This window comes from Electrona antarctica (assembly GCF_951216825.1).
Source record: "Electrona antarctica genome assembly, chromosome: 16".
In the NCBI taxonomy this organism is placed as follows: domain Eukaryota; kingdom Metazoa; phylum Chordata; class Actinopteri; order Myctophiformes; family Myctophidae; genus Electrona; species Electrona antarctica.
This window is the reverse complement of record NC_136797.1, coordinates 35104851-35118031: the sequence shown is the minus strand read 5'-3', so window position 1 is coordinate 35118031 and position 13181 is coordinate 35104851. Positions and strand designations below refer to the sequence as shown.

The window sequence follows — 13181 nt, the reverse complement described above, 5'->3', positions numbered from 1 at the left end:
TGGATGTGCTTGATTTCTGTATGAGGTCGCATAAGCTTTTCAAAATCATGAACAAATTTCCACGGACAACATGGCCCTTTTATATCCAGTGGCACGTTACCTATTGGTGTGTGTAATCTGGCACTAACATTGGTAATTTAGGCATTTTTTTATTTTGATTCAGGCTATTCATGAAAAAATGTGATGCGAAAATATATTTTAGCAACCTGTTCAGTGTTCAGTCATCAAAAACGAATTGTCACTATTCTTTTCAAACATTGGAAAGATTATTGTGTACACTGTACATGTATATTAGATAACAATTATGTATAGTAAAACAAGACTTTATTCAACAGATCGAGGTGAATGATGAAGGGAAGATTGTGGATGCCAGGTTTAAGACATTCGGCTGTGGCTCTGCCATTGCCTCAAGCTCCCTGGTGACAGAATGGGTGAAAGGCAAATCTGTGAGCACGAGCACACACACACACACACACACACACACACACACACACACACACACACACACACACACACACACACACACACACACACACACACACACACACACACACACACACACACACACACACACACACACACACACACACACACACACACACACACACACACACACACACACACACACACACACACACACACACAATGGAATTGATTGTGTAGTTTATGTAACCTCTTTTGTACAGGTGGAGGAAGCCTTGACAATAAAGAACACAGATATTGCCAAAGAACTCAGTCTTCCACCAGTCAAGCTTCACTGCTCTAGTAAGTCTGAATCTGGGTGTGCTCATTTGATTTCTTAAACATTTCAATGTTTATAAGTTATACACCCACATATAGTGGCTGTATTCTGTTCTAGTATCATTCAGGTTTGTATTTGCTCCTTTCCAGTGCTTGCAGAAGATGCTATTAAGGCTGCCCTGGCTGATTATCGTATGAAACAGCAGGAAGACCAGCAGGGGGCAGTCACAGCCAGCAACTAAAAGGAACACTGCGTCATGCATTCTACTGCCAAGAAGAGAAAGCTTGCTATATTATTCATGCACACGTTTAGCACACATACACCCTGAACCACATTTAGACAGCACAGTATTATTTAATCCCTGTGGCACCCTGGTTCTAACCCTTTCTTAGCCTGTCACATAAACGCACAATGATCGGGTGATTGGTACAAAGTAGGGGTGTAACGATGTAGTAACTGTATCGAAATATCGATTTTAATAAAAAAGAAAACAAAGTATATCGATATGTAAACAACAAATATCGTATCGTATCCTTTGTATCGTATCCTTTTGCAATGGAAATAATCGTTATTGAATCGTTTTGCAATGGAAATAATCAATTTAATCAATACTAAGTACTTGTGCATTGTATTTAGGAATTTTCAGAAGAAAAAAGAAAAAGATGTATTTAATCACTTTTCCATTCCATATAGCTACAATTGGTCTATCGAAAAATCGCTGTTAAAATGTATCGTTACACCCCTAGTACAAAGTCATGCCTTACCTCAGAGAGCAAGCATACGTATGTTGCAACTTTAAGAATGTCTTGAAGCAGTAGTGGTAAATATTGATTGAATATATAGGGACCAATTGGTTGGCGGTTGCAACTAAGATTATAGAAATGCATCTTTGGGAACCTATACCAATACTTGTCTCAACAATATTGTCTGTTTTTCCTGAATTCTCTGAACTTAAGAGTAAATAAAATAAATCTGAATCTAAAATGAAGCTGGAGAGTGTAACAATTTTCTTTTGTTCGGAATGGTGGGATCAGCAGCTAATCATACTGTTGTGCATGTTCTTTTTCATTGGATTCTTTTTCTTGAACAGTTTATATTGGGGCTGGGCAATGTGGATAAAATCTAATATCACCTTTTTTTAACAATTTAATAAATAGCAGAAATTGATCTAAAAGCTCTTAACTCGCCATCATGCACTACTTGTACTGTGAGCTTGTACATCTGTTTCTTGTTTTTAAACATTTAATATTTAACACTTTTGAAAGTATAAAATTAAGGCCAAAACAATTAAAACCAGGAAAATACATCATTTACATCATAGCACAGAATTATATCCAAAATCCCAGACGATATCTAATCTCATATTACATTATCGATATCAATATATTGCCCAGCCCTAGTTTATATTGAGCATGTCCAGTAAATGGTATATATAATAATCTTTACTGCTTATGTTTTACTGACAGTAACTGAACACTAGATTCATCTTGTTCTACACAACCACAATTGTTTTTCAATCCATGATCAACAGGCTATAGCTATAAAGGTACAAAATTAATTCTGTTTCGAACCGATTTCCAGCTGTCAGTGAGGATGTTTAGGTAGTTTACAAGCCCTAACCACACCAAAGGGTCACCATGTAACTCCTTGGGTCCAAACGGTTGCAAGGAGTTAACGCCGTCTTGACCCCTTGGTGTGGTTTGGGCCAATGCGTTGAATCACTAGGGTCAACGTGCAACAGGACATATCACACCGCAGGGACAACGCTAAAACCGTCTTGACCCTTTTGTGTGGTTAGGGCTTAAGAAACATTCCCATTCCCAACAAACCCATTACCATTCTGTACAAAGAAAAGAAAAGGCTATTGGAGAACAGATTTGGATAGGGACACGTGATCTGATGTCACTAATGCATTGTCCTGCATGTGACAGGACAATGTAAATATTCATTATGCTTACAAATCATATCTTCTTCTTGCCGTCTCACCTTGTCTTCATCCAAAGATTGTAACAGCTATTATTTTTTTGACCCATGAATTTGATCCATGAATCAAAAAAATCTCAAAGTCTGTCCTGTTGTATGTCAAAATAGAAAATATTTACAGAGCTGTCATGTTGTTGTACTATTGTTGTAAAATAGTCTGTGGTCGATTCCAAATGGAACTGAAAAATAAGTATCCTTTGCTAGAAAGCAGTTTTTTCTCCTGTGATCAACTGAAGCACAGGAGGAGAGTCTTTGTGAATTGATGTGGGACGTTGGTCCTGGTGAACTTGTGAGGCAACAGATGCAGACTCATCTGAGACATCTCTCTCTAGGCATGCCTGTTCTTGAGGGATCAGAGGCATCTCTGGGCTGATGGCTGCTCCAGCCACTTCCCAATCTGACAGCTCACATTGCACGTGTTTCTCAGGTGTATGGCTGTCCAGAAGGCTGTTATCTCTTTCACTGTCTTCAGGACTATGCTCTGCTGCTTTCTGACTGGAGTCCTTTGCCTCACTCTCATCAACAGGAGTTTTGTTTGGTGTCCGTAGGTTTTTAGCCACCCTCATAATATCTGCCTGTAACTGTTTTCGAGAGTCCAATGGCCCACTTTCCTGACCAATAGATGGCTTTTCTGGCACTTCATTAAATAGCTTGGTACCTCCAGTCTTGTCCCTCTGGTCCACATACATTTTTGGGGGGAATGATGAAGGGTAGTAGGCATTGACCTTTTGCCTGCGGCTCATGAAGACTGCACCACAGATAATGAGGAGAATAACAACGAGAAGGGTGGTGCCAACAAGAATAATGAGTAAGTTGGACTGGAGGAAGTCAGCAACTTGATACAGGAGTGTAGTTTGGTATTCAGTGGCTGGGCTAGTTGTAGCCAGTAGTGAAGAAGTGGGGACCAAGGAAGTTGGCCCCTCTGTATCTGCACTTCCCTCATCTGCAATGTGGAAAGGGAGGGTTGTGGCCAAACTGCTGCTGGACCATAGAGCAACAAACAGACCAATCAAGCGAAGCGCCATGAGGGACATCATTCCATGTAGGATCTGCAAATAACACATGTCATCACTAAATTATCTGTGCTATGGTGATGCTTTATTTTATTCCTTTGCACCAACGATGGAATAACATTTTGAGTAATTGAGTAATATTGGATGGTTAATAAAATATATCATTGGGGGTTTTTTTCCGCAGATTTTATTATATAAATATATTTAATTTCAGAATAATAATTCAAATAAAGCATTCCCTGAACAACTGCCTAATTGAGAAGTGCAGAACTCAAACTAAATTCAGATTTACGCAATCAACTGAGCACACATGCTGTTGCAGGATCAGCGCTTTCATCCAGTGATGGAAGTAGCACTGCATTCACGTTTTATTAAAGTAAAAGTATCAATACTGCAATGTAGATATATACACTGTGACAAGTAAAAATCCTGTAGGCTACTTGATGAAAAATGTAGGCTACTTGATTAAAAATACAAAAGTATCGTGTGTCAAAATAAGCTAACAGTAAAAGTACTCAATGTACAGAATGTCCCATTTCACAAGTTCAAAATGTGTAAAAAAATCTTGAAAATAGCCGATCTACAAGCCGACTTGTAGATCTATTTTCAAATGGCCGAAATATAATAGCTGAATTGGTTAGTGTGTTTTGTAATAATAATCAAAATCTACAAAGTAACTAGTAACTAAAGTTGTTTCAGATAATTGTAGAGTAAAAGTACAATACTTTCCTCAGAGATGTAGTGGAGTAAGTAAAAGTATTGAAAATCGGAAATACTCCACCAAAGGAAAAAAAAGGGAAAAAAAAAAAACTCAAAATTGTACTTGAGTACAGTACTTAGTAAATGTATGTAGCTACTAGCTACTTTACTGTACACCACTGCTTTCATTTTGATATAGTAGTGTGGGTCATTAGGAGGACTTTCCTGGGACTGTCTAAGAACCACAGATCCTACCCCTTCATTCTTTTTCCATTCCATCTGTGTCCAAGCTGGCTCACAGGAAGGTCTGCTCAGCACTCAGCAAGAGATCGCACTGGACTAATATTGTCACATCACATATACTGTACAAACATGCAATGAACCACTGTCATGAATCATTTAAGAATTAATCACATTCATTGTCTGGTGATTTCTGATATGCTGAGTTTTGGACTTGATGATTTTCTAAGCAGTAATAAGTTATGACAATATAGCTTACGTGTGTAGAAATATATTAAGTCTATGACTTAACTTTTGTCTTTGGTCCAGTTTAAAGTCTGAAATTGAATTGACATTAAACTTAGGCTTAATTGAAATATTCTGCTCTGAACTGAATACATTGCTGAAGGCGTACTGATGCTGTCATCCCACATAGTGCTCATGTGAGTTAACATCATGTGTGGTTACACTTTGGTGTAAAGCTTCAGTGGAAACAATCTAAACAATACAGAGCAACAATGAAAAGGCAGTTTGAAATATCAACCATTTATACTCACCACGAAATATCACCACACACAAAGGCGTCTTCTCTGGACTCTGGAACTGTGAGTTCAGTTGAAAATGGTCTAGGAAAGTGAACTGAGGGAGAAGGAAGAAAAGTCGTTTGTCTGTTGTACCGTGTAACTTGTACAGTTTCAGATTTCAGTCTGGGGCTTTCTCTGGATGGTGGTGCAAAAAGAAGTTGTTAGCCATGAAGACAAATCCCTCCTTCCCTCTCCAATGTTCTCCTCCCCCTATGTCTTGCAGTTCCACAGTGAGTGGCTGTGCTCTGGCCTACACACAGATTGTTCTTGTTAGGTAGGAGTTTATGAGGCGCAGTGGGGGCAGGGGACTCTCCTGCTCTCCTGTCCTGGAACTCATGGGTAGGCAATGCCAGAAACAATACACAGACAGGAGAAATTAAACAATAGTTAACTCTGTTTTGGGTATAAGACAGATGTAATAACTTAAATAATAACGTAATATCCTGAAGGATTTTGTACTTTAAGTGGCAGCGGTGGCCGAACGGATTGCGGAGCGGTCTTGATACCGGAAGGTCGCCAGTTCGAATCAGCGGTCCGACACGTTAAAAATCACGACCGCTGAAGTGCCCTTGAACAAGGCATTGAACCACTACGATGAAATGTTCTATGAGCAGGGCCTGGCTGGAAACAAGTTTTTGAGCTTAGCCCAGATACCCTGGGTAAATATAGTAATCATTTCATTTCATTTCACAAATCCTTCGGGTCAGGACATCACATGCAGGAGCATTAGTACACTGTACAATGCACAGTATTTTTGTTTTACACAAATGCAAATGGATGATGACATTTCAACATCTCCTTTTTCATCCCCCATCATCAGTAAGCTACTTCTACACAACACAATCCAGACTGTTCATTTAACGCAGAGTGTATACAGATGGACCTGCCAGGATCCAAATGAACACTCTGTATGAGGGATGATCATATGGCTCCTCTGACTGAAAATGTGGTCCATACTTTGTACCTCTTTGTCTCCGACACAGACGAGACACTGATGACTTGCAGCCGACCTGCCTTGGTATAAATAGTTAGGCAGCTCTTAAGAGTGACCAGCCCTCACAGGAAAGAGTTAATGTTTCCTGTTCAGACATAAGCCCCATACCAGCTCAGAAAAGGTGGAATTGAGAAGGGCACATGCTGAAGGTGTTCTTTCAAACAATGTGGAGGGTGTTCTACAAAGAGGCATCGAATTAAACATGAGCAATGTGTGACCACTTTGGGGAGAGTGAATGTGCGCAAGGAAGTCAAAATGAGTGTGTATGTTTATGAGCGCATGTGTGTGTCTGTGTATGCAGACTCAGAGGTAGCCTAATGCAGTTCTAGCTTGTGTATCTGGCAAGTATACAATGTTTGCAATCAATCAAGACAAGTCTAACTTTATATGGTCAAGAAGAGGACCATGAGATGAGGTCATGCATTCTCCATGTCTATTGGTCTCCTAAGTTCTGGTCGATATTAATTTGATTGAGTTGAATCTGCTCTCCTTGGAAAATCACATTTAGAAAATGTACACAATACACAAGAATGCCAAGAAGGTCAATATTTGCAACTGGCTTAAAAAGTAGGTCACGTTCAATGCACATAACCAACCATTTCCTTGTATAGTTCACTTTAAGACTATAATAGTTAGACAGGAAAGGACTGAGTGAAGTAAACAACATAGCTGATCAGACTTCCAAACTGAAGCACTGATATGGCTATTGATACCTAAAGACAACAAACAATTATAATGCTTCAATATTTATACTCCGCCATGCGATGATGTTGAGTGTTGAACATAACACATTGTATTGTGACATGTTGTGAGCTTGTAGGCCTGCTATTTTCTGGCTTAATCTTTTTATGTTTTAAGTCTTTTGAAGTTGTGTTAATGATGTTAATGAGACAAAGCTGAAACTAGAGGCAAGAGGCATGTGTTCTTCCTCAAACATGGGCTCCAGATCCCTAGTTTCCTTTTTCAAATGAAAGGAAGTGAATATCAATTTGAGCCAAAGAATAAATAAAGGCCTTTCATGAAGCCAGACATCTGTGTACCCAGGGTCATGAGTTGTGGTCTCTGCAGCAGTGTTCTTTTTATGTTTTTTTTTAGAAGAAGAGAATTTACCCTAAAATTAACATGTAAAAACTTGCAATTGTTCATCTCAGCATTAAGCTAATTGGGCCATCAACATTATTGTCTCCACCAGGCCGAAGGCATGGGGAGAGAGTATGTTTTGCACTCAGTCTGTGTGTGTGTCCGTCCGTCCTTCCGTCCGTCTGTTACCAGCTAATCTCCGGCACCGTTAACCCGGTCGATGCCAAACTTTGCACACACACTCCCTGGATGCCAACGATGAACCTCTGCCCCACATTTTCCAGAACGGCCTGTTATAGCGCCACCATGAGGCAGCTTTTCACTTTTACCTAAAACTGCACCGATCTGCGTGAAACGTTGCATGCACACTCCCTAGAGGCCAAGGACAAATCTTCGACCTGCATTTTCCGCATCTGCCTTTTATAGCGCCACCAGGAGGCCGACTTTTGTAAAACACTTTTTGATATTACTCCTCCAGATTCTGTCCAGAAATCTCACAAATCGTTACACAGTATCTCTATGGTCATGTGCTCAAGTCGGATCTGTCCGATATTTCATATTCCATCCTAATTGGCTATAATTGGCTTTCACAGTTTGCAAGATTGCCCCGTTTTGAACAAAAGCCTCAAATCATGAACGCAGCATACAATTTACGTGAAATCTTTCACACATTTTCTTACTAGGCTGAGGAACCCTTTTCACATTGGCCTGTTATAGCGCCACCAACAGGTTGATTTTTGCAAAACACATTTTTGGAACAAAATGCCTCAAATCATCCAATTGCCATTAAAGGCGTATGAAGAAATTGCACCCTTTTCACATTGGCCTATTATAGTGCCACCAGGCACTCTGCATTTCCGCAACAAAATGAAGAAAATTGTTGCAAAAAACTAACAAACAAAAAAACATTTTTATATTACTCCTAAACATTTTGCCAAACATCTCACACAGTCCTATCCTCCTGGTGGAGACCTGTGCCCAGAAGGGCACTTTTTCTAGTCTCATAATGGTATGGTCAATCTTAATTGCACGCACGCACGCACGCACACACGCGCACACACACACACACACACACACACACACACACACACACACACACACACACACACACACACACACACACACACACACACACACACACACACACACACACACACACACACACACACACACACACACACACACACACACACACACACACACACACACACACACACACACACACACACACACACACACACACACACACACACACATTCCATTAAGCATCATAAAAGTTGTCTCTATATAATGAAACCTGCCTATGAAGAACTACAAAACCAAATGAAAACATGGCCTTCCTGTCTCCTGTTAAGTGAAATACCACCAGGGCTCAGTATGAGCTACGTTCCAAACATTTCTTTAATTTTTGTTCTCACCCAATTTCATATTCACTCTAATCTATTCCCTACACAGTAAAATCCAGGGTGGTAAGTTATTTCTGAAAGTATAAAAAATTAACCTGTCAAATTAACACTGCATTTGATGTCCTACCTACACCAAATACTGAGTACCGTTAATGGTAAACGAGCACGGAAATGTAACATATGATCGGTTCTGTCTTTGTGGTTTGTCTCTTCCTTCCTGGAGTTGGGTGTGTAGGTTAGCCAAACAAACAACACCAGACAGAAGAGGAAGACATTCAAAGAGCTGAAACAATTTTATATTCACAGAGGTCAGATGAACCGATGCCCAATTCAGACATCCGAAACGATATAATATACAGTATAAACAAGATGTCTTCATTTCTCCATACAGGAAAAAAAAAAGTTTGTAAATAATATTTGGGTGGCACAAGCATGTGGTACAGTGCTGGGCTGCTATGTGGAAACGCAGCATAAGACATGCACTGGGATCAGAAGGCAGCTCGGTGGCCCAGGCGGTGGCGTAACCGTCTGGGCACCCGACTGGTAATCCAGTCGCAGTGTGCCGCGGGTTCGACTCCCGAGCCCGACACGGCCTTTACTGCATGTCTTCCCCCATCTCTCTCCCGTTTCCTGTCAGCCTACTGTCTGTCCCTTCAAAAAAACAATAAAAGGCGTAAGCCGCAAAAAAATATCTTAAAACTAAAAAAAAGAAGGCAGCTCGGTGTGCATCTCAGCAACCCATCTCTCAGAAGTCTAGTCTAGCCAGCGCATTGTAAAGGGGATCGACGTCCTTGCTGCTTGGCTTATAAATACCGACAATAAGATACTCTGTCTGACCAGTGACCACACTTTAAATTGTTTGTTGATGCAGCTTAATTCTGACGCAATCTAAACAACAGAGTCATTTTCTGGAAGGAAACTGTTCAGAGTGAGGTTATCGTCCATATCCCCATCACTGTCATACTCAGCAGGGCTAGACAGCAGGGTACTAGACAGCAGGGCTCCATTGCTCCATTGCTCCTTGTCTCTCCAATATGTGCCATTCTTTTCAGGCAGCAAGCCAGAGATACACACAAGCTCAGTCCCTTGCTGAGACTCCCTGGTAACGCGGTAACGATACTTCCTGGCTGACAGCTTGGTGCAGAGGATAACAGTAGAAACCATAAAGATAGTGCCTATCAATGCCAGTACTGCAATGGCAATAAGGCACTGGTTAACTACACCACTACGGTGGTTTGTAGAGCAGGGCTGGAGCCCTTTCTCAGAGGGTTTCTCATTGGGGGGTAATGATGTTCTAGCTGTTGGGAAGGATTTGGTGGTCATCTTGGGTACCAGAGGGAATACTGGCACAGAGGAATTGGTGGTGGAGTTAGATGTTGCAGAAAAAGGCAATGTTGTTTCAGTGGTGGTGGAAGTTTTTGTGACAGGGGATTTTGTCTTTGTAGAAGAGGATTTGGTGGAGGTAGGAGTGGGAGACAAAGTTGATGTTCCTTCAGTGGCACTGGAAGATGGAGTTATTGTGACAGGGAATTTTGTTGATGAATGTGATATCTTCATAGAAGAAGACTGGGAGTGAGATGTAGAGGAGGAGAACTCTGCTTTGGTGGACATTTCAGTTATTTTTATAGGCCATGAAGTGGTTTTGCTGTAGGAAGATATCGATACTAATGTTGAGTTAGTAGGAGCATTGCTGAAAGTGGTGGTAGAGGCTGTAGGTGTAAAGGAGGACTTTGAGGTTGAGCCAAGGAGCAGGGAAGCAAGCTTCGATGCAGAGGTCATCGCAGATGGGCCAAGCGATGTAATGAGTGGTTCTTCTCGACTTAATGGCTGAACTGTGGGTTTCATGGTTTCTGGAACTTTCAAAGGAGTGTGAGAGGACACCATTCCAGCAGTCACTGCGGTTTGGGTGTTGCTTGTGTCTTCAATTTCAGCTGAGAGTGATACACTGCTGCTTGTTTCAGCTGAGAGTGATACACTGCTGCTTGTTTCAGCTGAGAGTGATACACTGCTGCTTGTTTCAGCTGAGTGTGATACACTGCTGCTTGTTTCAGCTGAGAGTGATACACTGCTGCTTGTTGTAGCCGGTATTGTAAGAATACCCGCATTGTTGCGAGTGAGTGTGGCTTTCAAGTATCCAGATGAGGTCTGCTGGTTTGTTTTATGAGCTCCAGATGGGGTCAGATGGCTGGCTGTCTCACTGTGGTCCAGTGGTTTAGCAGTGATACTACTTCTGCTGGCCTCTGGGGTGGTAGAGAGAGACTGTACAGAGACCAAAAGAAATAGCCAGAGCAGTGCTGGATCCTTCCTAATGTTAGCTACCATGGTTCAGAGAGAGAGATCTGAAATGAGAAAACACAAATTACTTGTACTGGTGTTAATAAGATAGGCACATGATTCTCTAATATAAACAAATGCCTATAAATCAATGTTCAAGATTCCTATTATATGGGTATAATCACCTGTATATTGAATTAATTAAATAGGGTTCAATTTGGGCATGCCTTTGCTTTTGATCTAGGCCTACTGTAGGCTATGCCCTCTGGTCATTAAATTTTATTTAAGGTCCAAATCACAAGTGTCCCTATTTTATAGCAATTTCCGCGATTTGTCATATGGCAAATTACATAGGGCTTAAGTGGTTACGAAATGTCCTTTTTTTTTTTTTTACAAAAGACTCTGCATGTCACAAACATCTTGTGATGAAATAATCTTCATGGGGAAATAATGAAATACTCTTTCTTCATCCTTTTGCACTAGGAGATATACATGCAACCATTTATTAATCTACCGTATTCAGATTTTAGAATGTCTAAATGAATCTACAACTTGAGTTACAGTATGATCAAGCTTTTTCCCCCCACCGATTATTTATTTTTAATTGCTTTTCAGTTTTGGACAAATACAGACTTAAAATAATGTTAAACAGGTGTATACAACCTCTTGGACAGAACATGTTACCAACACAAGCAATATCATACAAACAAGAAAAACAAAGAAACATCAATATAAGTAAGGGATGTGTTTAAAATAGATTTCTGCCTATGAAGCCAAATAGGAAAGGAGGGTTAAGATCCATTAACTATGGATATTTTCATAATGTCAAATTTATAATTAATGTAGGCTATAAAATGTTTAATGGTCAGTTTGGAAACAAAAACAACCTTTAACCTTTCAACAATACAGCAGGCAAAAGGATCAATATACAAACAACTTAAATCTTTTCTGAAACAAACGTTACCTTTCTGATGGAGAAAACGGAGGTGGCACATGTATATGTAAAGTTGTTTCAGCTCATGCCAGTGATTCTAGATCCTTTGTGCATTTTGAAGCAGAATCTACCTGATATCAGAAACAGGAAATGTTGACGGCTTTCAATGTTATCTAAACGGTAGTCAGAGATGAAAAGATACTTGCAAAGCCCTAAGATTTAATGTTTTTCAAGAAAGTGTCTTAAAACAGTAGGCCTATGTCACAATGACGAGAAGGATTCTAGAGTCTAGACTGCCCCATTCATTTCCAGCAAATACAAATATATAGGTTACAACTTCTTTCAGAAATAAATCCATTATATCATTTAGCTAATTTAAAAATGTAATCATGTCTATTGGTTTATTGGCCTCACTTGTCTTACCTCAGATGTAGAAGTAAAGTGTTGAGTTGCTGCAGTATATTGCACATTGTGAGGGAGCAGGAAGTATGCTCACTTCTTTAAACGTTACTCAACAGTCTGCCAGTCAGAGATATGGCGGAAATAGCAAAGTTAAATGCACAGCAGGAAGTCAATACACCGGAAAGTGCTTCACAATAATAACTATAGGTACTACTGAACCTATATGATGGTGTCTGTAGTGGCTATATGGGCCCTGGAAAATCGGACCAAGGGTATTAGTTTCTGTTTTCAATTTAGTCTTACATTTTTTAAAGTGGGTTTGCTAGGTTTGTTTAAAGGCTTAGTTGTTGTTTTTGAGCGGTGCAAGGCGCTCCAATATTTTACTGTGTGTAGCAGTGTGTCTATTAGTCTATTTCAGCACAAGTGTTCATAGATGGCATACTAATGACAGATGTCCATATCAGGGTACCATATCAGCTATGCCAGAACACCTTTCCACTCACCTTGGATTGCGTTTGGCCCCATTGCTATACCTGCACCACTTACTTCAACACCTGGGTAGGCACCGCTCACTTTTTTTCCCCCTTAAGTTTGTGTTTGATTTAGTTTTATAAATAAGATTAAAAATTGTGAAAAATAGCACCTACAATCTCGCAACCCATTGAAAATGGTGGACCCTGGGAGGACAATCCTTGGGAACTGCAATTGTGTCCTATGTATGCATAGAAATGCTGTTATTGTACTGCTTTTTCCAAATAAAATAAATATTATAATAAGAAAAAGGTGGACCCTGTGTAGTGTAATGCTTTATGTTGTCGTCCACAGTTAACAGTCTTGTATTGAGTTGTGCT

General features: G+C 40.2%; 1 protein-coding gene across 1 annotated transcript; it reads right to left on the bottom strand.

Annotated features, from left to right (window-relative positions):
- Nucleotides 1-1868: 1868 nt before the first annotated feature.
- Nucleotides 1869-5407, bottom strand: tmem119b (transmembrane protein 119b). Its single transcript, XM_079525089.1, has 2 exons — nt 5214-5407; nt 1869-3774 (listed from the first exon to the last, which is right to left on the bottom strand). Exon 2 carries the CDS (start codon nt 3760-3762, stop codon nt 2926-2928), a length of 837 nt encoding a protein of 278 aa, XP_079381215.1. The 5' UTR covers nt 3763-3774; nt 5214-5407; the 3' UTR covers nt 1869-2925.
- Nucleotides 5408-13181: the final 7774 nt, after the last annotated feature.

Excerpts from the sequence above, each read along its gene's own strand:
- tmem119b (XM_079525089.1), bottom strand. The coding sequence starts at position 3,762 with ATGATGTCCCTCATGGCGCTTCGCTTGATTGGTCTGTTTGTTGCTCTA.